Source organism: Acomys russatus, chromosome 1 (assembly GCF_903995435.1).
Source record: "Acomys russatus chromosome 1, mAcoRus1.1, whole genome shotgun sequence".
Taxonomy (NCBI): domain Eukaryota; kingdom Metazoa; phylum Chordata; class Mammalia; order Rodentia; family Muridae; genus Acomys; species Acomys russatus.
The window spans coordinates 75,360,936-75,388,034 of NC_067137.1; the positions used below are offsets into that span (position 1 = coordinate 75,360,936).

A 27,099-nucleotide genomic window follows, 5' to 3' on the forward strand; every position below is an offset into this window, starting at 1 on the left:
TGACACAGCACTAAAGCTGCACACCCAGGTTGTCTAATCTAAGAACGTGGAGGAAGGGTGCACTTTCCAGCAGCTGGACAGGTTCCTGCCAGTGATAACCGGGAGCTTGGTATCTGAGACTGAAGTGTGGGCAGTGTAACTCCAGGCTGGAGCTGCTGGCCCAGGAAAAACACAGGAAAATGGGTGGTTCTGACCTCAGAGCGACCTGCAAATTCTAAGAAAGCCTCAGGGGCCGGAGAACGAGGGAGCATGAGCAAGAAACCAAAACCCAGACCAAGGGTGTTTGCATCTACTACGCCCCCTGTCTTCCTGTCTGACCATCTTTGGGCCTGCTGGCCCAGGGTGAATGGAGAGAGTGGATCAGGCCGGCCAGTCCACGGAGACACCCAGGGCTCACACAAGGGCTCAGGCAGCTGCAGACACACCTCCAGCCACAGTTTTAAAGCCTCTCACCGCTGAGCATGCATGCCTATGTGTGTGCCACACCTACCCACCCTATGTCTCCCTCTCTAGCCCAGGCAGAACAGAGCGTGGATCAGGGTCACAACGTCAGAGACAGCAAGATGACTAGAGGTCAGCACAAAACCATAATCAACAAAACCCAAAAAAAGATGGCATCTCCAGATCCCAACTATTCCAATGAAATCAACCCTGAGAACTCAAAACACAATTGAAACACAAGAAAATAACCTCCAATCCATAGTAATGAAGATGATAATGGAGGAAACGAATAAGATCTGAAAACAAATGCAGGAAGATGCAGCCAAAAAGACTGAAGACATTAAAGAGGCCTATAGAGAGGCACTGGAAAAAATCTAGGGAAAGATAATCAGATTAAGGAAATCAATAAAACAGTTCAAGATCTGAAGGCCATAGAAAGTCACTGGAAGAAACTCAGGAAAATACAATCAGATGAAGGAAATCAATAAAATGGTTCAAGATCTGAAGATGAAAATGGAAACAATGATAAAAGCACAGAAGAAAGCCAGGAACAATAGAACTCAGACAAGCGGGCAAGTAATACAGACCTAAGCTTCTCTAACAGAATTCAAGAGATGGAGAAATGAATCTCAGCAGTAGAAGATGCTATAGTAGAACTTGAAACAACCATTAAAGAAAATGTTAAATCTGAAAAATTCCTGACAGAAAGCATCCAAGAAATAAAGGACACCATGAAAAGAAGAAATCTGAGGATAATAGGAACTGAGGAAAGAGAAAGCACCTGGCTCCAAAGACCAGAAAATATCTTCAACAAAATATGCCACAAAATTTGAAAATCTAAGGGAAATGGATGATTTTCTTGATCAATTCCACTTGCCAAAATTGAATCAAGATCAGATAAACAAATTAAATAGTCTTATTTCTCCAACCGAAATAGAAGCAATCATTGATAGTCTCCCACCCAAAAAAAGCCCAGGGCAAGATGGTTTCAGTTTAGAATTCTACCAGATCTTCAAAGAAGAGCTAATACCAACACTCTTCAAGCTACTCCAAAAGATATAAATAGATGGAACATCTAGGAACATCGGGAATACAAGGCACATACCTAAACATAATAAAGCTTATATACAGCAAGTCAATAGCCAACATCAAATTAAATGGAAAGATACTCAAGGAAATTCCTCTAAATCAGGAACCAGACAAGGTTGCCCACTTTCTCTTCAATATAGTTCTTGAAGTTCTAGCCAGAACAATAAGACAACAAAAGGAGATCAAGGGGATCCAAATGGGAAAGGAGAAAGTCAAATTATGCTTATTTGCAGACGATATGATAGTATACATAAGTGACCCCAAAATTCCACCAGAGAACCCCTATAGCTGATAAACACCTTCAGCAAATTGGCCAAATACAAAATAAACTCCAAAAAGTCATTAGCCTTCCTATACACAAATGACAATCACGTATATTTGACCAACTCCTCTTGGTGAGGAGGCCTGATGGAAATGCTGTTGCTTAAGTGTTTGCTGCCCAAGCCTGATGACCAGAGTTCAGCCCTGTGCTGGCTAGTTTTATGTCAGCTTGACACAAACTAGTTATCTGAAAGAGAGACTCTCAGTTGAGAAAGTGCCTCCATCAAGTCCACTGTAAGTAGTTACTGATAGGGAGCCGTGAGCCCATTGTGGGTACCTTCCATGGGCTAGTGGTCTTGTGTTCTATAAGAAAACCCATGAGCAAGATCATGGGAGGCAAGCCAGTAAGCAACACCCCTCCACGGCCTCTGCATTAATTCCTGCCTCCAGGTTCCAGCCCTGCTTGAGTTCCTGTCCTGAATTCCTCTAAAGATGGACTATAATCTGGAAGTGTAAGCCAAATAAACCCTTTCCTTTCCAACTTGATTTTTGGTCATGGTATTTCATCACAGCAATAGAAACCCTAAGACACTCCCCAGTACCCATGTAAAAGTCAGATACAGTGGCCCTACCTGGAAGCATAGGCCTGGGGATTTCAGAGACCTGAAGATATTGGGAGCGTACTACTATGGCAGAATTAGTGAGCTCCACTTTCAGTGGAAAACTTTGTCTCAAAAGTAAGATGAAGAGTGATAGATAAAAATACCCCGTGTCAATCTCTGGCTACCACACATACATGCTTACTTGTGTGTGCATATCTGCATACATACACAGAAAAGATGAGTATGCTGACTCTGATGATATACACCTAGAACACCAGCACATTGTATACCAAGGCAGTAGGCACATGAATCTGAGCTAGAAAGAAGATTATGTTAAGCACTATGATCTATAACTGATAAGCATGACTGGTAACAATGTGTTTATAAATAATTTATGCTGTATATGAATTGTAGAACCTGAAGTGATGGCTCAGAGGTTAAGAGCACACAATACTCTTGCAGACCCAGCACCCGCATCAGGTGGCTTACAGCTGCCTAACTCTAGCGTCAGTGTATCCAGTGTGTACACACAGAGAGAGACATTAAAATTAATAAGTAGATGTTAAGTAAATATGGACGTGTTGAGACAAATGTTATAATTAAAGGTGAAATAGTTAAGTAAATATATAATTTCCACCAAATATATCCAAGTTCAGTCCAGTATTTAACATGAACTTTTGCTCTAACTCCTGCCATAAATATTTTAAGATGGGTGTATGTTTATATCTGTAATGTGAAACTTTCTTCAAGCTAGCTGTAAAACAGATTTACTGACCTTCTTCTAACACAGTACCTATTAATCTCAACCAGCATAGCATCATATTAAATATTGACAACTCAAATTCCATTCTGTTTAGGGTGACTAAGACATCCTTTCTTTAGCTCTATAGCTACCAATAACTTGCTGGTTACTAGGGGCAGAGGTATTACTGGGGTTTGAACCTGGTACTTTCTGGTAGACAAATGTTCTAACAGCCATCTCCAGCCTCCTCCTACCACTTGTTAAGAACTTCATGTTTTTGTTTTTGTTTTTTCAGTCAAGCATGGTGGTGCACGCCTTTAATCCCAGCACTCAGGAGACAGAGGGAGGCATATCTCTGTAAGTTATAGGCCAGCGTGGTCTGCAATGTGAGTCTAGGACTGCCAGGCTACACAGAGAAACCCTGTCTCGAAAAACAAAATCTCTTATTCATGTTTTCCTTTTTAAGTGTATGTGTTTGTGCACATTTGAGTGCAGGTACCTATGACAGCCAGAAGATGAAATACACATCTCCTAACACACATGCTGGGCACCTAATTCATGGCCTCTACAAAGATGTCTTATGTTTATACACAAGGTAAACACCCTATAGAGAATTCCTCAATGTTACAGCTTGTAAGTATAATTATTTTGTCTGTGTATGTATTTGTAAGGTTTTTGGTTTGTATTTTTTCCCAAGCAGAGTTTCTCTGTGTAGTCCTGGTTATCCTAGAACTAGCTCTAGAGACCAGGCTGGCCTTGAACTCACATAGATCCACCTGCCTCTGCCTCCCGAGTGCTGGGATTAAAGGCATGAGCTACCATGCCCAGCTATATTTGTAAGTGGTAATTTTTTAATACTAAAGTATATAGAGCTCAGTCTCTCCAACACTTTTTGTTTTTGAGACAAAGTCTTACTAAATTACCTAGGTTGGCCTCAAACTTGCAGTTCCTCCTACTTCTGTTTCCTGAGTAGCTGGTATTAATTACATAACTGAAATGGCAGGCCTAGGAACTGGCTTCATCAAAAAAAGGCCTGCTCTGCATACAGAGGTCCAAGGCTGCTAAACTACACAGTGAAACCCTGACTTAGGGAGAAGTGAGGCAAGAACAAAAGGAATGAGTTATTTTGTACTATATGTTCCAGTGTGCTTTTAGGAAACCAGGAAGCAGTACAAAATGCATTATTGTCTTTTTCTGAGTAGTTTAAAATCAAGACAAAACCCAATCCAGAAACAAATACTCCACAAGTTAAATTTTTATTTGAGCAGTCTGCAAAAGGTAAACAGATATGTACTGTAGCCACAGGACAAGTAACATGTCAAACTTTAAAACAGCAGAATAAAAATTAGCTGTCAGAAAGGAGAAACCTATTAACTATGGCATGATAATTCTGTATAGTGGTAGATCTATCAACTATACACAACACAGTTGTAGAATACAAAAGAACCTATCCTCTGGCTTCCTTTATAAAATAATAAAGAGCACTGACTTAGAGGTAGAGGTTTCACAAACAGACCAACTTACAGTAAAAATTTTAAGAAAAACTGTCAGAAGAAAAAGCATGTACAACATTAAAAAGATGCACAACAGTTTGAATGATGTAATTTAAACAGTGAATGAACTCAGACTTATAATATCAGGTGGCCATGATGCCAAAAGTTTTCATTCCAGTATCTACCAATCCAAACTCTTTTAACTCCAGTCCCTTATCTCTCCTCACTTAAAGGGTTTAAAATTTTTAATTAAAAATCTATTTGAGACATGATTACTCAATTAAATAGACTTGGATGTTTAAGAGACTGAGCATTATATACTTTAATATTATAAATATAAAACTTTCAAAAATTTTACTTGTAAACTGTAACACTGAGGAATGCTCTATAGAGTGTTTACCTTACGTACAAACATTAAGACATCTTTGGAAAACAAGTCTGCATTCCCTTATTACAAAGAAAATAGTGCATCATCAGATGAGACTATAATGGTACTCTGCCTGACAGTAGGATTCCTGCAGATCGTATTTACTATCATTCAGAATTTGAAAAATAATAATCTTCCTCTTCTTCATCTGATTCTGTGGCATCAATGAAATACTTTGAAATTCCACTGTTTTCACCTAAATCTGGGAAGACAAATTTTAAAGAATTAATACATTTCCAATCATTTTGACAGAATTGAAAACAACTCTAAGAAACTGAACGGCAGGTAGGTCAGTCTACTTGAGAGCCAGTTAAATCTAATACCACCAAACAGAGATACACTGTAATGGAACTAAGTTACAAAATAAAAGAGATACAATACCTTTGCTAAATAGGGTTTTTCGTGTTGGTGTTGGAGATAAGGGACCAGTTTCAACCTATAAAAAAGTACGTTATTAGCAAAGTTGTACCTCCTGTGATGCCTCCTAGATGAAACCAAGTATGCTTCATCTCTAGAATATTGTAAACAGGCCTGTGACATCACTTCTAAATCACTAAAGCAACCAAATTCTTGCATTTTTCCAAAGCAGAATCCATAACTTAGTGTTGTTTTTTCACTGCTGGCAAACATTTATATACAAGAAAATATTGTAAGGCAAAGAATATCTGTAGTCAATAAAAGTTGCCCACATGTACTCAGCACTTGTTTAGTGTCTTGGTTTAAAGTGCCTTATTTTCTCTATGAGATGAGATAATCACAGTAGCACATCATTTACTTTTCATAACCACTCAGTGACAAGCCATTGTCATTATCTAACTATGCATAGACTGGGAAGGTTTAGTCACTTTCTTAGTGTACTGAGGTTGGTACTAGTTTATTAGACCTTGAAATGAGTATTTTACACAAAATTCTTTGCTCTTCCTACATTTAAAACACTGGCTACAGATTCCAGACTATGAAAAAGAACTGGGTATATTTTGTACACTGCTCAATTTTAACACATTAAGACAAATAATGAGAGCTGGGCATGGTGGTGCCTTTAATCCCAGCACTCGGGAGGCAGAGGCAGGTGGATCTCTGTGAGTTCAAGGCCAGCCTGGTCTACAAAGCAAATCCAGGACAGCCAAGGCTACATTGAGAAACCTTGTCTCAAAAAACCAAACAAACAAACAAGCACTGTGCTGGCCCATGGTTCTAATCCCACTTGAGAGGTAGAGGCAGCAGATCTCTGAATTCCAGGTCAGCATAGTTTATAAAGGATAGTTTATAAATGGATAGCCAGGGCAACACAGAGAAACCCTTTCTCCAAAACAAAGGAAGAGAGAGAGAGAGAGAGAGAGAGAGAGAGAGAGAGACAGAGAGAGAGAAAGAAAGAGAGAGAGAGAGAGATGTGTTTTTAAAAGGACCCAAAGATCTATCAAAACTTAGCTCCAGAAGAGAGAACAATCAAGTGTATGAATTTGCTGTGCTGATCCATGCTCCATGGATCAACAGAATGGACAGCACATAGGGCTTATTAGAAACAAATGTCTCAGGTCTACTGCATCATAATTTTAATGTTCTATGAACATTTAAATTCAGGAAACACTGACTTAGGGTACTTTATAAACACAACCAACCAAAAGACGAACTAGAAGTTTAATCTTGGATTCCTGTTCCGAAGCTTCCTAATAATATTAATTTCAGGTCTTTTTGCAAGAACCAAATTTTCGCTGGGCATGGTATCACATGCCTTTAATCCCAGAACTCAGGAGGCAGAGGCAGGCGGATTACTATGAGTTCGAGGCCAGCCTGGTCTACAAAGTGAGTCCAGGACAGCTGAGGCTACACAGAGAAACCCTGTCTTGAAAAACAAACAAACAAACAAACAAACAAACAAAAAAGAACAACAAAAATTCCAAATTTTCATTCTCATTACAATATATAGAATCGGAGAAAACAAGTATCTAAAGATCACTGAGAAGCAGTCTGCTACTTAGGAAATTCCTTTTTAGAAATGAGCCACTAGATTTCTTTTAAATCAAGTTTCTCAAGCATTATGACTTTGTTCTACATGTACATATAGTGTAGGACAAGTAAAAGGACACTTACTGCTTTTTTCCTAATGTTGCCCCAGACGAGGCCACCATTACTCTTGCCACATTTTTTAGCATTTTTTTGCATATGGTAAACATATTTATCACAATCATCCCTGCGAGAATATAAAATAAAAGCAAAATGCCGTCAACATTATCATAATTCTATCCATATGTTGAATGGCAATTAATCAAGTCAACATCATAATTAAATAACAATTAAAAATCTAAAATTTACTTTTATCAAAAGAATACCCTATGAGCATATACAGGGGGAGGAGGTCCCCCTCAGTCACAGTCATAGGGGAGGGGAGTAAGGGGAAATGGGAGGGAGGGAGGAATGGGAGGATACAAAGGAGGGGAATAACCATTGAGATGTAACATGAATACATTAATAAAATAAAGTTTAAAAAAAGAAACAGAAAAAGAATATTCTAGGAAACTACTTTGCTTATTGGTCACTATACCACTGTGGTGGTTTGAATAAGAATGGCCCCCATATTTGTATATATTAGAATGCTTAAGTCATCAGGGCATGGCATTACATGAAAAGAATTAGGAGGTGCAGCTTTGTTGGGGGAAGTATATGACTGGGGGTGGGCTTTGAGGTTTCAAAAGCCCCAAGCAGGCCCAGTGTCTTTCTCTTGCTGCTGCCTGCTGATCTAGATGCAGAACTCTGAGCTACTGCTCCAGCACCATGTTCCTGACAAGACAATGAACAAAACCTCTAAACTGTAAGCAAGCTCCAATTAAATGCTTTATTTTATAAGAGTTGTTGTAGGCATAGACTGTCATCACAGCACAAGAACAGTAACTAAGACACCATCTTTTTTTTTTAATTTTTCAAGTAAAATTATTCTCTTTCTAATATTATGTATTAAGACAACGCATAACTTGCTTAAACTGTCCATCCTTCATTTTTTAGGAACTATCTATTCTTTAGCTTTCAAAAAGATAACTCTTCCCCTTGATGCATGTATGGTTATAATGTTTCAATGTTCTTGAATATATCAAAACTTGACATGACATTCCCACTTACCTTTTTATAGAGGCTAGCATACCAGGACTGACATGCTGACACTGTGGAGTTTTTATCAATGGTACAGTACTTGATGATGGAGAGTCTGGATTCCTGTCCATGTCTAGCAGAAAGTCATCATCTTGGCAGTATTGAAAACTTGGCAACTAGAAAACAAATATTTTCACCAAGCACTCAAAATTTTCTTGTCACAAAAAAACTTTGTGGGTTAGGCTGTTTTCCTCTATATTTTTGTTTCAAGTTTTATAATTAAAAAATAATAGAACACAGAATAGTCACTACAAAACCAAATTTCTCTTGTACAAAATAGAGGCAATTACACCTATTTCTAAAGGCTTGTGGAGAGCAGAGGGAGTCAAGTATTTTCTAAGCATGTTTAAAGCTTTATGATCCATATAGTCTTTCCCAATTAATCAAGCCTGTTATACAGTATATAATCTGTAATATACAGTATGAAAGCAAATAGGTATAGTTATGTTCCACTTAAACTTTGTTTATAAAGACAGGTGAAAGGCTAACAAGATGGCTCAGCCAGTAAAGGTTCTTACTGTGAAGCCTGGTGACCCATGTAAAGGTTAAAATCCCTGAGAGGTAATCGAGATAGAACCTCCGGCCTTACACATGCAATCACTGAGCTACGTCCCTAGCCCTCTATGTTGGCTTTAAATCCTGCAATTTTGCTTAGTTTCTTCAGTTTGGGGGAATCTTTCTACATATAAAATCAGTTTTGTAGCACTCATCTAGCCTTATGTTCATTTTCTCTGAGAATTACGTGGGCTAATTTCACAGATCACAAAGCACAGACAAAAAAATCATTTGTTATACAGGAAACCTTTAAGCTATCACAGCTGACCACCTGCTTCCTGTAGTGCAGGGCACCATCTGGGTGCTGCAGCAATAGCTGCACTGCTGGTCTAGTTGCTTTAGTGAGGATGAACCCCTGTTCTAGTACAGTGGCATCTGTGAGGACCAGGGACGGAGGTACAGATGCCTCTATCACCTAGAGCTGTATGAATTCCAACTTTGGTCTCCACATGTGCAACTTGTAAAAGTCTAAGCTTTCAAAGTGGCCCTTCTACCTATTGCTTTGCCTATTGTTTGTGAAAGAAAAGTGAATGTTATCTATCTTATATTGCCCTTGGCCTATATCTTCCTTACTTCTGGTTATATGGTACTCTCTTTGAAATATTCAAGAGCAGATTAGAAACTGATAGGAATGGCATATTATCAGCAGATCTCTTCATATACTTTGTTCATATCTGTAGAGGCTACAGATCCTTGACTAAATATTAGTGATACAGCAACAATGTATAAACATGAAAAATATAAATCAATATAAAATACAGATTTCATAAAGTTAGTACTCTTACCAGTACTCTTTGTTTCTGCAAGGGAGTTGCACTGAAAAAGTCATCGTGGTTGTCTTTTGGGAGCTGCTCCAGACAATCCCTCATTTGTCGTTTCCTTTTAAGAGTTCCCACTCTGGCAGTTATCTTAATAGTCTGCTTGTCATTAGCATTATCTTCCTTACCTAAGAATCAATAAAACATTTTGATAATGATTTGGTCATTTATGTTACCTACTTTATAAAACTAAAAGCCTCTTATTTTAAGTTTCCTGCAGAAAAAAATAATCTTTTAAATAAATTTTTAAAGATGTATTTTATTTTGTGTGTGTGTGTGTGTGTGTGTGTTTGGCCTACATGTAGGTATGTTGTACACATACGTATGTGTACAACATACCTACTTGTGCTGGTAAAGATCAAAAGAGAGCACTGGGTCTTGTGGAACTGGCACTATGGATGGTGTGAGCCACCATGTGAACTGCTGGCAACTAAACCTGGGTCTTCTGCAAAAGTAACAAGTGGCTTGCCATACTCTCATTTTTTAAAAAAAGATTTTATATATATATATATAAAATGTTGTGTCTGTATGTATACCTGAACGCCAAAAGAGGGCACCAGATCCTAGTACAGATGGTTGTGAGCCACCATATGGTTACTGGGAACTGAACTCAGAATCTCTGGAAGGGCAGCCAGTGCTCTTAACCTCTGAGCCATTTCTCCAGCCCCAAAGTCTCATTTTGAAAAAGTGTTTTATCCTAAGAATATCTTAATCCCCACGTATTTCCTTATTCAGACCAAGGGTACGCCAGCAAGATGACTCAGCAGTTAAAAGCATCTTTCTTCAAGCCTGACAACCTGAGTTCACGGTGGAAGAGAACCAACTACCAAAAGCATGCGCGCGCGCGCGCGCACACACACAAACACACACAAATAAATGCTAATAAAAATTTAAATATATGCCAGACACAGCAGTGCATACCTGTAATCCCAGCACTTAGGGAGGCAGATACGAACGGATCTCTGAGTTCCAGGCTCACTTTGTAGACCAGACTGGCTTCGAACTCACAGCAATCCGCCTGCCTCTGCCTCCCGAGTGCTGGGATTAAAGGCGTGCGCCACCACACCCGGCATAACTCAATTTTTAAAAAAGAAAAAAAGCAAAAAACAAAAACCTTCCTCCCCCAGGAAAACTTGTTAACTGGAGTAGAGAATATAGCCTAGTCATATAGTACTTGTCTAACGTACACAAGGCCCTAGGTTCAATTAAAAATATAAAAACCAACAAAGTTACTCTGTGAGATCCAATTGATTTATTAATTGCTACTATGGCAAGGACATTAGGAACTCTCTCTCTAATGCTTACTATAGGATGTCTCTGGCAAAGAACACCTTTTACTGGCAGCCTTGGAAAGCAGTAAATCTCAGATTACAAAATCAAGATCTGTTAAGTTTTTCTAAAGAATGACAGCAAATGCTCAAGTTAAATTATACCCTCAGATACTGAAGTGTCTATTCAATTTCAAGGCTCACAGAACAAATCGAAGGCAAAAAAAAAAAAAAAAAAACCCTACTAAACAACTATTGATGGAATTAGCTACATTGGTTAAGGCGTTCTTGATTTTAAATTTTGAAGAAAACAATTGGTATAAGATTCATGAATAAATATGAAATATAATTGGTAAACAGCTATGAGTATACACTAAGCCAGTGGCTCTCAACCTGTGGCTACAACTCCTTTGGGGGGTCAAATAACCCTCTCACAAGGGTCACTTATCAGATATCCTGCATCAGATATTTACATTAGAATTCATAACAATAGCAAAATTACAGTTATGAAATAGCAATGAAAATAATCTTATGTTGGGGTTATCTACAGAATGAGGAACTATATCAAAGGGCTGCAGCATTAGGAAGGTTGAGAACCACTGCTCTAAGCACTCAGTGAAAACAGTAATAAAAGTTACCATTTTGGACCTTGAAATTGGCTTGCTTTTTCTTAGAGACACATTTTCGTGATCCTTTGCCTTGGGGTTCTTCTATGTACTTCCTCTGGCATTCATCAGCAGTTCGAGAGCCTACTGCCATAGCCACATCTGACCAAAAGCCAGGCTTGTGCTTTGGAAGAGATGCAAAAGCACTAGGGGAAACCAAAACCAGGTAAGAACAAGAAAGTCAAACCAATAAAAGTAAGCTCCCGAGAGCATACTAAGTCAGTGATATTTACTAAGCTAGAGGATTTTTTTTTTAAACCAGAATCATTCTACATAACTATTCAGAAGAAAAGATACTAATCTCTCTCTATTCCATAACTTATTTATTACAATATAATAAAACATGTAAATGTAACTGTACTTGTCTAAAACGATGCTTTAAACTATTTCTATTAAATATAACTTTTCTAATCTCTCAACATTTTCCCCCTGAAGTCCAACTATTCAATCATTTGATCTTTGAAGGAATTCTGGCATATATTAAATTCTATATATTGTCTATCAAGTATTACTAGTGCTATATCTACCAGAAGATAAACTCCTAGTTCTTGCGTAGTTCTATGCTCAGGGGTGAATGGGCATGATCAACACATATGTGCAAAACTGGAACATCACAGTGAAACCCATTAATACCTACAATTAAATGTTTAACACTACTACTAACCCTGAAGCTGAGCACGCTGCACACACCTGGAATCCCAGCACTAGAGAAAGCTGAGGCAAGATGATCAGAAGATTAGGAATTGTTATACTATGTCTCAAAACTTAACAAAGTATAAATGAAAGGTGGTTCCAACTCGTCCTATAAATGAAACTCTAATTTGCAAATAGCTGTTGAAAGCCTACCACACAATTTCCACCTCCCCACACTCCCATCAAGACTTTTATAACAGCCCGGCCCAGTGGCACATGGCTGTAATCTCAGCACTCGGGAGGCAGAGGTAGGCGGTTCACTGTGAGTTCGAGTCCAGCCTGGTCTATAAAGTGAGTTCAGGACAGTCAAGGCTACACAGAAAAACCCCGTCTTTTCTGTGTGTGTGGGGGGGGTGGGGGGTGGGGTGATGGTGGCTTTTTATGCCGTGATTAAGGTGTCAATTCAGTCAGATAACTAAAACTCCATATTTCATATACTTAAACAAGTGTTTCAGATTATATATAAATCGCCTATTATATATACAATATAATAATATATACAATAAATAATAATGTATATAATATAATATATATTATATATAATCTTGGATGGGATCCAGTCTATATGTATCTTCTACATACAGACCAAAGGTAATTACAGAATTTTATTTAAAACACCTTATGTTCTGACTGTGATCCATCACTACAGGAGATTAACTATGGAATTTTCCACTGGTGGTGTTTGTTAGGACAAAGAATTTTAGATTTTGGAGCTTTTAGGTGTTCAGATTAGGGATAATTATCTAGTATAACAGTATTACTTCAATATTAAGTACTATATAAAACTACTGGCAAATCTAGGACTGTCTAAAAGAATAATTGATCATTAAAAGTAATTCTTAACGCATTTAATAAGAGTCAGTAATTATCACTATCTTCCAGGTTATTCCAGGTAAATTAATAAGGCAAATTTGACGTGTAGTCACAGCTATTAAAATTCTTGCTGTAAGTTTTGGTGATACCCTGATTGACATTAGTCTCCACATACATGTGCTCTTTCCTCAACTTTCAGCATTCCATTCATTCTAGTCTCCTTTCATGATTTCTCAATAGTCCCTCTCCCCTTCTATACAAAATACATGTATCTTGAATCAGTGGCTCACTTTTGATTTATCTTTTACCTCTTGGTTCCCATATTCATCTAAACTAGATCAGACTGTCCTTATAGGCTCACAAATACGTACTCACATAAACTTCTTACAGTGACTAATGTATGTGCTAAGCATCTGCCTTCTAGTTTATAAACAATTAAAAAACACAAAGCAATGGGCTAAATATTTAGAACCATTGAAGATGGCAATTCACTAAGTCAGACTCAGCAGTAATTTGCATTTTCAGATGCTCATCAATTGATTATATCACTGGAGGACTAGAAGAGGAATTTGTTCACAAAAAAACATACATCACTAATAGGTTTTCTCTGCTGCTAAGCCAACTCAAGCCGAATTAAAAGTATAATAGCAGGGTTATTTGGGAACAGCTCCCAGGCAAGTTCACTAATCTCATGGGAAGAGGCCAAAGAAACTGCCATGCAGGCAGGGAGACAGAGAGAAGGCAGAGAGAAAGAGAGCATGTGGTACACTAAGGAGGAACATGCACGCGCGCACACACACACACATATACACGCACACACACAGGTGAGAGGGTGGGGATCAATCTACTACTGGAGGTCCTTTTATGGGCAGCACACACCTGGTGCACCTGGCTCACATAAGCTGTAGCTAGGTCCTTGAGAGCCAGCCAATGGAACTGCTTATATACTAACATGATTAGGGTTAGGGGTCCTGAGTTTAAAACCTAACAGTCTCTACACAGATGTAGCCAATATGCAGCTCATGCTTCATGTGGGTCCACTAGTAAGGGACGCGGGAGCGGCCTCTGATATGGACTGCTGCCTGCTTTTCAATCACTTCCCCGATACAACTGCCTTGCCAGGCTACAAGGGAAGAACTCAGTCCTGATGCAACTTGATGAGCTGGGGTGGGTGGGTAGCGCTCCCTTTTTTCAAGGAATATGGGAGAGGGGATGGGGAAAGGAGGGTGGGACTGGGAGGAGAGCAGGAAGGGGACTACAAACAGGATGCAAAGTGAATAAATAAATTAATAAAACAAAACCAAAAATATAAAACCTAACAATCATATCTAACAGAATAAGAGAAGGTGATAAAAAGTTTCATGGAAGTGATTACATAAAAAGTGGTTTTTCTCTGGGTTTTAAGTATGTCTACACCCTAAGGGATGCTGTGACAATAGCTCTTATGGGATCACAAGGAATCTAGATTACTGAGAAAGGAGAAAAGCAAGAGAATTGAGAATTAGAATGGACAAATTTCTGTTTGATGGTCCATTTTTTGATAAGTTTTAGCTTTACATCTAACTTAGGTGGGGATAGAAAAGGGAAAAATAATGGACACTCACCTTAGGTTTGGTGATAAGTAGCATTCCAAACATAAATCATTACTGTTTATTTTCCTAGACAGACAAAAGCTGCCATGCATTCTGTCCAGGTTTTAACTGTACAGTCCAAGAAAAAGCACATTTATTCCACCTTACTAAGAACTAAGACTTTAGAGTCCAGAAAGTTTACTATCTTTTGAGGATTGAAGATTTACCTGAGTGGTAGAAAGCTTCTTAACTTACAGAAGGCACTGAGTCTGATCTCCAACACTGGAAAGAAAAGTAAAAAGGAAGGAAGGAAGGGAGAGAGGGAGAGAGGGAGAGAGGGAGGGAGGGAGGGTGGGTGGGAAGAAAGGAAGAAGAAAGGAGGAAGAAAGGAGGAAGAAAGGAGCAAAGGAACAAATGGCTGGCTTGGTATGCTGGTAAAAGCCTGTAATCCTAGCACTTGGCAAGTTCAAATCAACACTTCAAGAATAGTTCTAGGCCAGCTTGGTCTCATATATGAGACCCTTTTGAAAAAAATAAATTCACAAAACATTAAAAATAAACATTAGCAGGGTGGTGGTGGTCCAGGCCTTTACTCAGGAGCAGAGGCAGGTGAATCTCTGAGTTGGAGGGCAGCCTGTGCTACAAAGAAAGTTCCAGGGCACTCAGGGCTACATAGAAGAACCCTGTCTCAAGAAACCAAATAAATAAGTAAATAATGAGATTTTAAAAAAATATTTAAAAACATCTTTAGGTGTTTGGAAATATAAAGTAAGGCCACAAAATTGTATTATAAGGGTATGGTGAGAGACATGGAAAAGGTAAAATTGTTAGCATGGTCTGCTTTTGCAGAAGAATATAAACTATGAAGTTATATTAAATGCAACAAAACGTCTGATAGTTCAGAATCTCAGTTATTTTGTTGTTGTCTTTGTTGTTGTTTGTTTTCAAGACACAGTTTTCCTGTGTCACAGCTTTGGCTGTCCCAGAACTCACTTTGTAGGCCCCACTGGCCTCAAACTCAGAGAGTCATCTGTCTCTCTCTTTCTCTCTAGAGTGCTGAGATTAAAGGCATGTGCCACCACAGCCAGGCCCTCAGTTGCATTCTTAAAACTAACCTGGAGATGCTTGGATTACCCAGATGAAAAGGACAAACTACAAGCACAAAGTTACTCCTACAGTTTGGGTAAATAGCAGCAAAGGTCTGAGAAGGAGGGGTATTAAGAAAACAGGCTACAGATAGATGGTCCTATGGAATATGTGGGAAAGACTGTAAGCTTTGTCACAGGTGAAAGCAGACTTGGCGGGCTTTACCCTTGGACACACCATGGATACCCTGATATAGACTGGGTGGAGCCATCCTGGGCCTGGAATTCAGGAAGCAGACCTGGGGACTCCACCTGGAATATTGTTTTTCTAATCGACCCTCAAAGGGAGGAGACCACCCTTCACACATGACACAGACAGGTGGAGAAGAGAGAGCAGCAGCAGGTTCAGACTGGGCTTGAGCACACGTGGATCAGCAAACAGGCTGGACCAGCACGCAGGCCAGAGACACCAAAGGACCCATCCCGTGGAACAGACATCGGAAGGTTCACTCTTTTTTCCCTTTAACCTTTTTTCCCTCTTGTGTAAGCTAGTTGGGTTGTATAATAAAGTTTAATTGTTAAGAAACAGAGCCTACAGGAATAACTATTTGGCAGCTAATAATTTTTTTCTTAACCAATAATGGCAGAATTTAAATATATTTGATGGTAGCAACCGCATTTTTTAGAAAGGCATAAAAATGATTATCAATAAAAATATACTTTTTAATTTTTACAACTCAGATCTATAGGCAAGATTTATATAGTTACATTCACCATGTAACTGTAAATACAAATCTAAATATAAGAATTCCGAGCCACAGATCAATCTGAGGATCACTGTACAAAGAAGAAAGTTGGAATTGTAGAAGATACAAAAGATCACTAAGGAGGTTGGAGAGATGGCTCAGTCTGCTCTTCCAGAGATCCTGTGTCGAATTTGCAGCAACTACATGGTGGCTCACAACCATCGATATACTGGGATCTGATGCCCTCTTCTGGCATGCAAGCATACATGCAGTTAGAGCACTCATACACATTAAATAAATCTTTTTAAAAAAATCAATAAGGGACATACCATAACAAGAAAACATAAGAATTTGGAGGAGTAAGAAAGACGATTTATTTACCTAAAAAAATAAGCAAAAAAGAGTCGTGTAGGGAATTGAAGATGTCAGTGAAGGTTGTACAGCATCAGAGAAATGTCTCAGGAAGAACTTTCAAAAAAGACTTGAAATGTATCCTAAAGCTCTGCACTTCTACGGGCATTCAGTACATAGCACACTAAAGGTAGCATGTTCCTTTGTCTGCCTCTCTTTTATCCGTTACCTCTTCCATTCTTCTGATTAGATCACCCCCATCAGCATACCACTATACCCTCAGATCAACTATCTGACAAATAAGCTACCAAATATCTCCCCTTATCTCCACACTCCCTTGTATTACACCTGATTTCTATCTTTGCCAATTTCCTTGATTTGTCCACATATATTGTCTTACTTCTTTAATCTTCCATTTAGGCTTCATAACTCGGCTGTCATCTGGTTTCCATACTACCACACTACTGAAGCTCTTAGTCTGTACTCAAATTCAATTCCTTTTTTTAAATAAAAGCTCACTAACATCACCATACTAAGAATGATTACTAAATCAGCTGGACATGGCAGGGCATGCCTTTAATCTCAGCACTCAGCATGGGAGAGGCAGGCAGATTGCTGTGAGTTTGAGGCCAACCTGGTCTGCAAAGTGAATCCAGGAAAGTCAATGCTACACAAAGAAACCCTGTCTCAAAAAAAAAAAAAAAAAAAAAGATGAAGAGGGGCAGGGGGAGAAGGGAGTCATTAAATCAGGCCCTTTCTGATGTTTTATAACCATTCTGCAGATATTCCAGAGACAAAACTACTTACCAATGAAGCTTCTGTAACTCTTGTTCATTCCATTCTTCCTCGTGAGTTAAAGCAGGTAGCCGGTTTAACAACTGTCTATCTGTTTTATCAGATCCCTTAGCTTCAACTGGAAAGTTTTTGCTAACACCAGATTTTGGAAGTGATTCTTTAGCAGAAGATCTGGTTTTCTTTGGTGTGTGATAAGAATAACTCTCACCTTGAGATTCTGAAACCAGGAGGATATCTTCCGTGATCTTGCCTGTGTTTTCTCTCTGCTGAATCAGCCATTCTTTGGTATATCTTGCTCTGGTTTTATTTTTAATTTCTATTTCATTCTCTTCACTTGACAAATGTGAGGAATACTGGCTATAGGATGATATGGCTATTTGCTTGTCAGTTTTCTGCAATTTTGAAGGCAACTTGACTTTTCTTTTAAAATCATTGGTGAGCATTTGTTTATTTTTCGGACAAGGTATCTGAAGTCCATGATTGACAGTGAGTATATCACACTTGTTGCAGTCTCCCTCAGTGTTACTTTTATAACCCACACTATGTTCAAAGGTCTCTAAGGACTTATTGGTAAGACTTGGAGTCCCATGTCCATCTGACTCACTTTCTTCTTGATGCTCTGATTTGAAAAAGTCTGTTAATCTTTTAATAGAGAGATTGTGCTTCATACATCTTTGCTCTATCACTTTTGTAGTTCTAAGCGGTGTCACTGAAACGTAAGCTTCCTTCTGATTGAAAGACAAGTATTTTCTTTCTTTGTCAGATGTAGGCTGTTCTGATGAGTTCAGGGTATTAGTAGATACATCTAATACTTTAATTCTCTTTTTATTTCCTTGAAGAAAACCAGAACCAAAATCTCATAAGTATAGGAGAAAATTTTCTTACAAAATCAATTTACCCTGAAAGGTTACACAAAGCACTGGTTTCCTTAGATCACTACTACTTCAAATATAAGCATCTACTTATGTATACAATGATTTCCCAGTTGGCTGACATACATGTAACTTTTCTATTTGGCCTCCAATATAGTTTCTGTCTTTCACTGATCTCAAATTAGAACCACACTCTATGGGTGTTAGAACATGTATTGCTAAAACCATCTTGGGCCTGAACTTTCATTGCTTACTCTCCCTGAAAAATTTCCATTACTTATCTACAGGACAAACTATTGCTTAGACCGTGTTCTTTAATCCACTGTGTCAACAAACTGTTTCCATTCTTCTGTTCCCAGAATACTTTTTTAAAATGCCATTTTGATATCCTACATTTTAATTCTACACCAGTCTTATCTTCTAGTTAGACTAAGAAAATCATTAATGTCAGAACTCTATTTTCATAAACTTTTTTTCTTTTGCTATTAGTATAGACTCTCAGCTATTAGTAAACACTAAACAAATGTTTTATTAATCATTCTCAAATGTAAAATAGTTAGGAGACATATGAAATCCACTAGGGTCATTAATCCTAAGCAGGCATGTAAGATACAAAACAAGTTGTGCTAGTTAAGGATGTAGTTAGGAAAATGTGGAACTCTATCCATACTGCTCTATTTTCATCCACAATGTAGCCAAAGCAGCACATCTTTACAGCTCTCTCCAAATCTTCAAGAATTATCATGGGAAAAAATTAAAACTACAGAACTTGATATCTTTATTATATCGTCTTACAGGTGAAGAAAACAAATGAGAGCAGCTGTCTAATCTAAAAATGGAAAACTTAGAAGCAAATCTACCTGAAATTCCAACTGTATTAAATCCTAGTTATGTTTAGTGTGGTGGTTTGAACCAGAATGGCCACCATAAGCTCATGTGTTTGAATGCTTGGTTCCCCGTTAATGGAAGTGCTTGGGGAGGATTAGGAGATCGACTGTGTTGGAGGAAGTGTGTCACTGAGGTTTGAGGCTTTGAGGTTTCAAACACCTATGCCATTACTAGTTAGCTCTCCGTCTCATGCCTGAGGGTCAGATGTGAACTCTCAGCTATTGTTCCAGCATCATTCCTATCTACTGCTATGTTTCCTGCCATGATGGCCATGGACTATAAGCAAGGCCTCAATTACATATTTCTTCCTGTAAGTTGCCTTGATCATGGTGTTTCATCACAGCAACAGAACAGTGACTAAGACACATATTTATAAATTGTAAATCACTACACCATATAAAATACTGCAACTATATACACGTAACATGCCATAAAAGATAAACAACAAAATGAAAGGTTAACAGTTAATAATGGTAGGGAAAACTTCAAAAGTATAACTTATGGATAATTTATTTGATTAGTACAACTATTCTAATGAAAAGAAACCAAAACATGTTTCTGTAAGACTTTTCATAGATATCATAGATCTTAGGAAGTATTTGTTTTCTAATTCCTTACATAAAGCAAATCAACATTCAGTAAGAAAAATTTGAAGTCTCATTTTGAACAAAATTATTTCTAGTGAGAATATTTATTATTATTTTACTTTATTTCACAACCTTAATAATCATTCTGCCTCTTTTAAGTACTTTAACTTGTTTGAATCTGGTAGTCTAGGCAGTATTGCATTCCTCTCCACTTTCATGAATTCTGGTAATTGTTCCTCATTTCCACTTATGAGTTATAGTAAAAAAAAAAATACCAGTAGACCCATGGATTTACCATCACATGAAATCTTAAACTTGTTAGTATTTAGAGAACTGGCATTTTAGATTTTGGTACACAAGACTTTAATTACTCTGAAAATCAACACTTCTCAAGTCTTAATTGTAGCATTAATTTCGGAAAAGAAAATATTCATATGAGCACACTTAAATACTTAAAGCAGTATCAAAGTTATTTAGGTATCACAGTAAATCCAAACCTGTCAATAATGTATTTAAAGTAACAGGCTATTTTATGAAATAATCATTTTATGTACAAATAACTACTTTAAATCATTAATACATTTATATTTATATTAAGAAACTTTAAAAGTTCATTAATTATGTTAAAAATATTTTAAAGTTATTATCCTAGTCATTACATAACTTCTAGAAATATTACCTTGCTTCTGACTTTGAGTTTTCTTTTCATTTATTTCTTCACAATTTTCAAAGTTTTTCGATGGAAAGTTTCTGCAATTTTTCTTTCCAGTTAATTCCTTCAAAACAAAACAAAACAAAAAAGTACTTTTAACAACTACAATCTAGACATGATCTTAAACATTTCCATAGCATGCATCAAGCATAAAAACATTCTAGGTACTTGCTACTCTATGAATTTCATTAATAGAACATTCTGAAAACCCTGTTGGAACTGTAACGTTAGAAGTACTATATAGAGCTACATGATCCTACAAAAGTCTTTATTATTTGCAGTTTTTACATTTTGAAAAGTATACTTTAATCTATGCATATGTGTCTGAGTATATGTCATGTATCTAAGAGCACCCAATGGAGCACAATCTGCTGGAGCTGGAGTTAAAGACAACTGTGTACTAACTGATGGAGGTTCTGGGAACTGAACTATGGTCCTCTAGAAAAACAGGAAGCACTCTTAGCAACTAAACCATATCTGCAGTCCATATCTGAAGTTTGTCAAGTGCATTTTTCATATGCTTTTTTTAAGGCTTAACGCTACAAGCCTTTACTCTACCTTTGTTACTGTTGTCTATACTTATTCAAGGAAAGATGGGAAACAGCTATCATTTCCTTATAGTTGCAAACTTAATTAACAAATCTCTATGGCTGTAGATGGCTCAGCAAGGGAAGAGGCTGGTCCTTAGGACTCACATGATGGAAGAAAACGTGTGCAAGTTGTCTTCTGACTGCCACATGCTTACGGTAACACACATAGGACTCCCACCAAATAAGTAAATAAATATGAGTGTTAGAATAAAATAAAATGCAAAAATATGAAATTTAAAGTTAAATTTAACAGATTTTCCAAAAATGCCTTCAAAAGAAAGACTTATACAAAATTCTTCCTACTGTGTGGAGATGTGAACTGTAGTTATTTGACCACAGGCAGCTCTAACAGATAATATCCAGACATTTAAGAGGCATAAAAGATTATTGGAATTTTATCCTATGGACACTCTTGTAAGCTATATACTTAAAAAATGCAGGAGTACTGGGATCAAACCAATAGATGTGCATCTTCATCCATATATATATATATATTTTTTTTTTTAAAGATTTATTTATTTATTATGTATACAATGTTTTGCCTACATGTGTGCCTGCAGGAAAGAAGAGGGTACCAGATCTCATAGATGGTTATTACCAACCATGTGGTTGCTGGTAATTGAACTCAGGACCTTTGGAAGAACAGCCAGTTCTCTTATCTCTGAGCTATCTCTCCAGTCCCTATTTTTTGTTCTTTATCCTTTATAAGACACATAATCCCTGTCACAAACATCTATTTACCTTCAACAGCAGTTTCCTCAAAAAAAAAAAAAAAAAAAAGTAATTTTTACGGCTTAGTGTAAGCTTTTACTTATCTAACCTCATAAACACTGATTTAAAGATATCTGAGACTGTTTTCCTAAAACAATTTTTGTTTTTTGTTTTGTTTTGTTTTGTTTTGTTGGTTTTTAGAGACAGAGTTTCTCTGTGTAGCCTTTTCTGTCCAGGACCTGCTTTGTAAACAAGGCTGACCTTGAACTCACAGAGGTTCACCTGCCTCTGCCTCCCTGAGTGCTAGAATTAAAGGTGTGTGCCACCACAACCAGCTTCTTGCAATTCTTGCAGTCAAATAAACTCCGTCTGACTTTTGCAGTTTCTAAGTTAGGACTGACCAGTATAAATCATACTTAGCAAGAAGAACTTGTATCTTTTGATGCAGACCTGGTACCACATTACACTGGTAAACATCAGGACCTTACCCAACTGACTAAGCCATACTCGCCACCATTTGAACACTATAACTTACTTGTTTATGAAGGAGCCTTGACTGTGGCTTATTTTGACAATTATTATATCCAATGTCTATTTTTGCAACCCCTGGCAAACAACTGCGCCTATGTTTCTTCATTTCTGTGAATTCAAAGATGGAGTATTAAATAATTACAAAAAGATTAGCTGTTTTTCAGCAGAGTATTGTGGTCTGTGCCTGTATTCCCATCATCCAAGAGACTAAACAAGATGGACTGTCTCAGGAAAAGGAAGGAGGGAGAAAGGGAAAAAAAGGAAAGAAAGAAGAGAGAGAGAATTAGAGAAAGGGAGGGACGAGGAGGAAAGAAAAATGTAAGGACAAGAAGATAGATATGCTGCTTTTCCACATTAAAGAGCCAACTATGGGAAGAACAATCTGACTAATTAAAAGTTATATATATATTCATTATACTTTGATTATAATAAAATAAATTTTGTATGACAGACCACTCTCTATAAAGTATGGTTTAGTTCAAATCACTTTTATTTTCCTCAAACAAAAAACTGAATGATCATATTGTTAATACTTGCTTTGAACCTCATTATATCAAAAAACAGAATTGTATAATTTTGTGACTTCACACATCCTATACATCCTAACTGCATATCAACTAAATAGAAAGCTAGCGATTGTTTCTCTTATTTTATTGCATGTATGAAACTATATTTCAGTTCATTTATATACTTCAATGCATAACTAAATCAAGGTTTCTTTCAGCAAACTCGTTTTACATTATTTTGTGGAGAACTTTTTCCTCCATAGGAGCACAGTGGCTCATGGGTACCCATATTCACACACATTATACATACACAACACTACTTAAAAATTATTTAGTTAAGAAGATTCATAAAAGTATAAGGACTTTTGCTTTAGTTGTTATTATGGCTGTTCAAGATTGGGCTTTATAATACAGACCAGGCTGACCTTAAATTCTAGATGTCCCTGCTTCATTCTCCCAAGTGATGGGATTGCAGGTATGTGACAGAACACCTAGCCTTAAAGACATTTTGTTACTTTTTTTTTAAGATTTTTAAATTTATTATTATGTATACAGTATACACCTGTAGGCTAGAAGAGGGCATCAGATCACATTACAGATATTTGTGTACCACCACATGGTTGCTGGGAATTGAACTCAGGACCTTTGGAACAGCAGGAGGCACTCTTAACCACTGAGCCATCTCTCCAGCCCCAACATTTTGTTACTCTTGTAAAAGCTCTAAAGACGCACACGGATGGCTCTAACCCTGGAGATTACTGTATAGTATAGGAAGCTGATGCTATAGTAAATCCTTCATAATATACTTATGTAAGTATTATAGCAGAGATAGTCTTAATATTGCAATCCTATGATATAATAGTTACAGCACTAAATATGGAAAATTACTGTTAGATAACTAAAACACAATCCTGCCATCTTAAATTATCACAGGTTGGCTCATTTATTTAACCTTAGTTGTTTAATGCTAGACATAGTTAAGGGTTTTTTTTTTCCTTTCTTTTAATTGTGTATATGTGGGTTTATGTACATATAATGCCTGCAGAGGCCAAAAAGGGTGCTGAATTCCCTAGAACTGGAGATTTGGGCAGATGTGAGCTGCTTGGTAAGGGTGCTGGGAACAGAACGCAGCTTCTCAGCAAGAGCTCTTAGCCACTAAGCCTTCTTTCCAGCAGTGGTTTTTCACTATTTTCTCACAGAAAGCGTAATAATGTGTTGATAATGGCAAAAATGACCACTAAAGCATTACCACTAAAAATAATTTGTGATAATAAGATAATTAGTACCTAAAACTTCATAAAATAATTAGTATCTACAAGTTTCATAAAGCAAAAGATATAATGAATCATCTTAGAAAAATGATATAATCATAACATAGTCTGTGCCCTGAAACTGCACTTACTAAAAGGAGATGCCAAGCCTTAGTCATTCCCAAATTTCTAACATGAAGCAAGGTCCATAAGATACTTTAAAATCATTTGATTTTTTTCTATGTACATAGATAGCATATTAAATAGTTTAAATTTTTAATCTTTTAAACTTTTCTACCATCTCATTTGCCATGTTTTCGATTACATTTGCAATAATCATAGTTACAATTCAGATCACTATCCTAAAAAAGTGACTCAGGGTTTTCATTTAGGAATAAAAGCAGAGAGTAAGGTGGATACAATAGCAAGTAACATAGTCCAAGACTCCAGAAGGCTCAAAATGTTCTAGAAATGACAATAAGCAACATGCCAAACTTAAGAAAAATGGGTGACTTTTCTAAAAAGGAAGGGTTGAAAAAGAACTAAAGCTTTGGTGAGTGAAAGTTTTGCAGTCATTTACACCTTTAAATTATTGCTTTCTCTGAACTGAAACAGGCACACGTAACTTCAAGGAGAAAGGGAATGTAAATGACATAGCACCATTAGAGAGAAATGTAGTGTATTTACATCTAACATGGTGGCCCAGCTTCAGCCAAAACAATCTGCAATTTTTTAGCTACAACATCAAGATAAAATTCCACAAAATATGCACAAATGACTTCAGTGACTTTTATCATTATAATTGAGAAGACTATATGTTAATGTTCATAAATTATTCATGAAAGTGACTAGTATGAAAAGTAGACTAGACTGTTAGAAAAGAGCTGACATTTCTGCCAACCTTTACAGCACTTACCATATGCCAGTTCCTCCATAAAAGCAAATACAGATACTTGTCGCTACTACAGGATTGCTGGTAGCCTAAATATAATCTTTTACTGATATACTTATCAGGGGTTTAGCATTGTGATTAAAGGTTTATTCCATGAAAAAAAAGGAATGAAGCAGCAGCAGTTTGCAATGCAGTCACTTTTGTAATGAAAAAGAAGGAATTTTAAGGTACTATTCAAAGAGCACAACATTACATATCATATACAACAGTGTTGAACTTATATAAAACTCTACTACTGTAGCAACAAAGAAAAATTCAAACATACCCAAGCTATCATCTGTTTGTTTATCTTCTGCATCACTTTTCATTGATTTTTGTTTATCATGGAATCCTGCTGTTTTCTGTCTGGTCTTATTCCTGTTCTTTTCTTCAGTCCTAAAACAATTGTGTTATTGATTTTTTTCTTTAATATTGGTTATCAAAAAACTGAAAAGCTCAAACCCACAAACAAGATGCTCAAGAAGTTCAAGGGCAGACTAGGTTACATAGTGAGGTCAACCTGTTACATGAGACTCTCCTCAAAACGAATGAATACTTTAAAAAAGCAAAGAGCAATTGTTTAAGTGTATTTAAGAAAAGTATTGGACAAAGAGCTACCAGTGGTAGAGTACTTACCTAGTAAATGTGAGGCCAGGATAAAAGAACACTATTGGGCAGTTGCCTATTTTTGTAAATAAGGTTTACTGAAACACAGCCATACTCATTCAATTTATACTACCTACCTTTTCTGTTGAAAAGATAGAGTTAAATGGTTGAGAAAAGAAGCAACATGTCCAGAAAAATACAACCTGACACTTTACAGGGAAAAAGTCACCAGTTCCTATTGTAAGTTACTTGTACTCAGATCATATTTAAAGCTCTATATCTCTTCCTGGCCCCAAAAGAACAAGAATTAATAAAAATTTTCACTCAGTGTCTGTTAAGTACCTGGCAGGTACTCAAAAACTACTGAAAATTAAGGGAGAAAATGAATCAAGAACTTCAGACCAATATTTAATACAACATTCAAAAGGGTAGTTGATTAAAGAATTCTCCTTGGAAATGTGTCTTGGATTTTATTTTCTTTTTGAATTTACTCAACACAACAGGAATTCTAATACAGGTTAATTATTTCTAAAACTCCTAAGACCACAAAAAGCTTCAAAAGAGTATACTGACATAAAAACTAAAAGGAGCAAACTAAGTGTCACTTTACATTGGTTACATAAGCATATACATGTGAGAAGGCTAATTATATTTGTATCTAAAATGAGTACATTTTAGGAAACATAATTTATACCTTGATAAAAATCTTAAAAATCTTACACAGTTTACCTTAATTGTTCTAAAAGAGTATCAATGTGTTCCTTCCATTTTTCAGGGAATCCAAACATAAATTTTCTTGTGAGATAACAGGGATATCCTATTTAACAACAAGCAAAATAAATACCAATTATTTTACTTTAAAAAAAAATTAAATTATTCAAAAGCCCATACTTTTAAAGAGGTCTCTCTACTTCACTGACAGTCAAGAAACATGAAATTATGGTTTACTATATGCCAAGTATTGTCAGAGGGCCCATCAGCTAGGTAAATAAAAATTCCCACCAATAAACACTAAAAGTCTAGTGTGTAAGAGAAACAGCAAAGCCAGGAAATAAAATTCTTTGCTAAATTGGTATCACAGAAAAAGTGGTTAAGCATATTTATGGGAGAAAAACAGAGGACAACAATTTTAAAAGGGGATAGTGAGAAAGTCTATTGAAATAGAAAGCCAAGTCCTGGGAACCTGAGGGAATGAGCCATGTGGCAAAATGGAATTAGAGTATTAGAAACAGGAACAAGAAAAGCCTTTGACAAGAGGACAGCTGGTTTGGTCTTGAAATAAGACAAGCAAAACTGAGCTGCAATAAAGAGTTAGTGCTAGAGGTTTAGTCAAACGAGTAATACAGGAAATGTACA

At 36.9% G+C, this 27,099-nt stretch overlaps 1 protein-coding gene across 1 annotated transcript in view; it reads right to left on the reverse strand.

Annotated features, from left to right (window-relative positions):
• Positions 1 to 4,465: 4,465 nt before the first annotated feature.
• Positions 4,466 to 27,099, reverse strand: part of Mis18bp1 (MIS18 binding protein 1) — a 30,687-nt gene continuing 8,053 nt past the window's right edge. The window contains exons 6-16 of the mRNA XM_051146861.1: positions 26,473 to 26,560; positions 25,430 to 25,533; positions 21,020 to 21,041; positions 20,222 to 20,239; positions 17,572 to 18,378; positions 11,479 to 11,651; positions 9,540 to 9,700; positions 8,170 to 8,315; positions 7,147 to 7,246; positions 5,437 to 5,491; positions 4,466 to 5,257 (exon numbers count right to left, since the gene is read on the reverse strand). Of these exons, the coding sequence (XP_051002818.1) occupies positions 5,163 to 5,257; positions 5,437 to 5,491; positions 7,147 to 7,246; positions 8,170 to 8,315; positions 9,540 to 9,700; positions 11,479 to 11,651; positions 17,572 to 18,378; positions 20,222 to 20,239; positions 21,020 to 21,041; positions 25,430 to 25,533; positions 26,473 to 26,560 (1,769 nt within the window). The 3' untranslated portion in view covers positions 4,466 to 5,162. The remainder of the gene's footprint in view (positions 5,258 to 5,436; positions 5,492 to 7,146; positions 7,247 to 8,169; positions 8,316 to 9,539; positions 9,701 to 11,478; positions 11,652 to 17,571; positions 18,379 to 20,221; positions 20,240 to 21,019; positions 21,042 to 25,429; positions 25,534 to 26,472; positions 26,561 to 27,099) is intronic.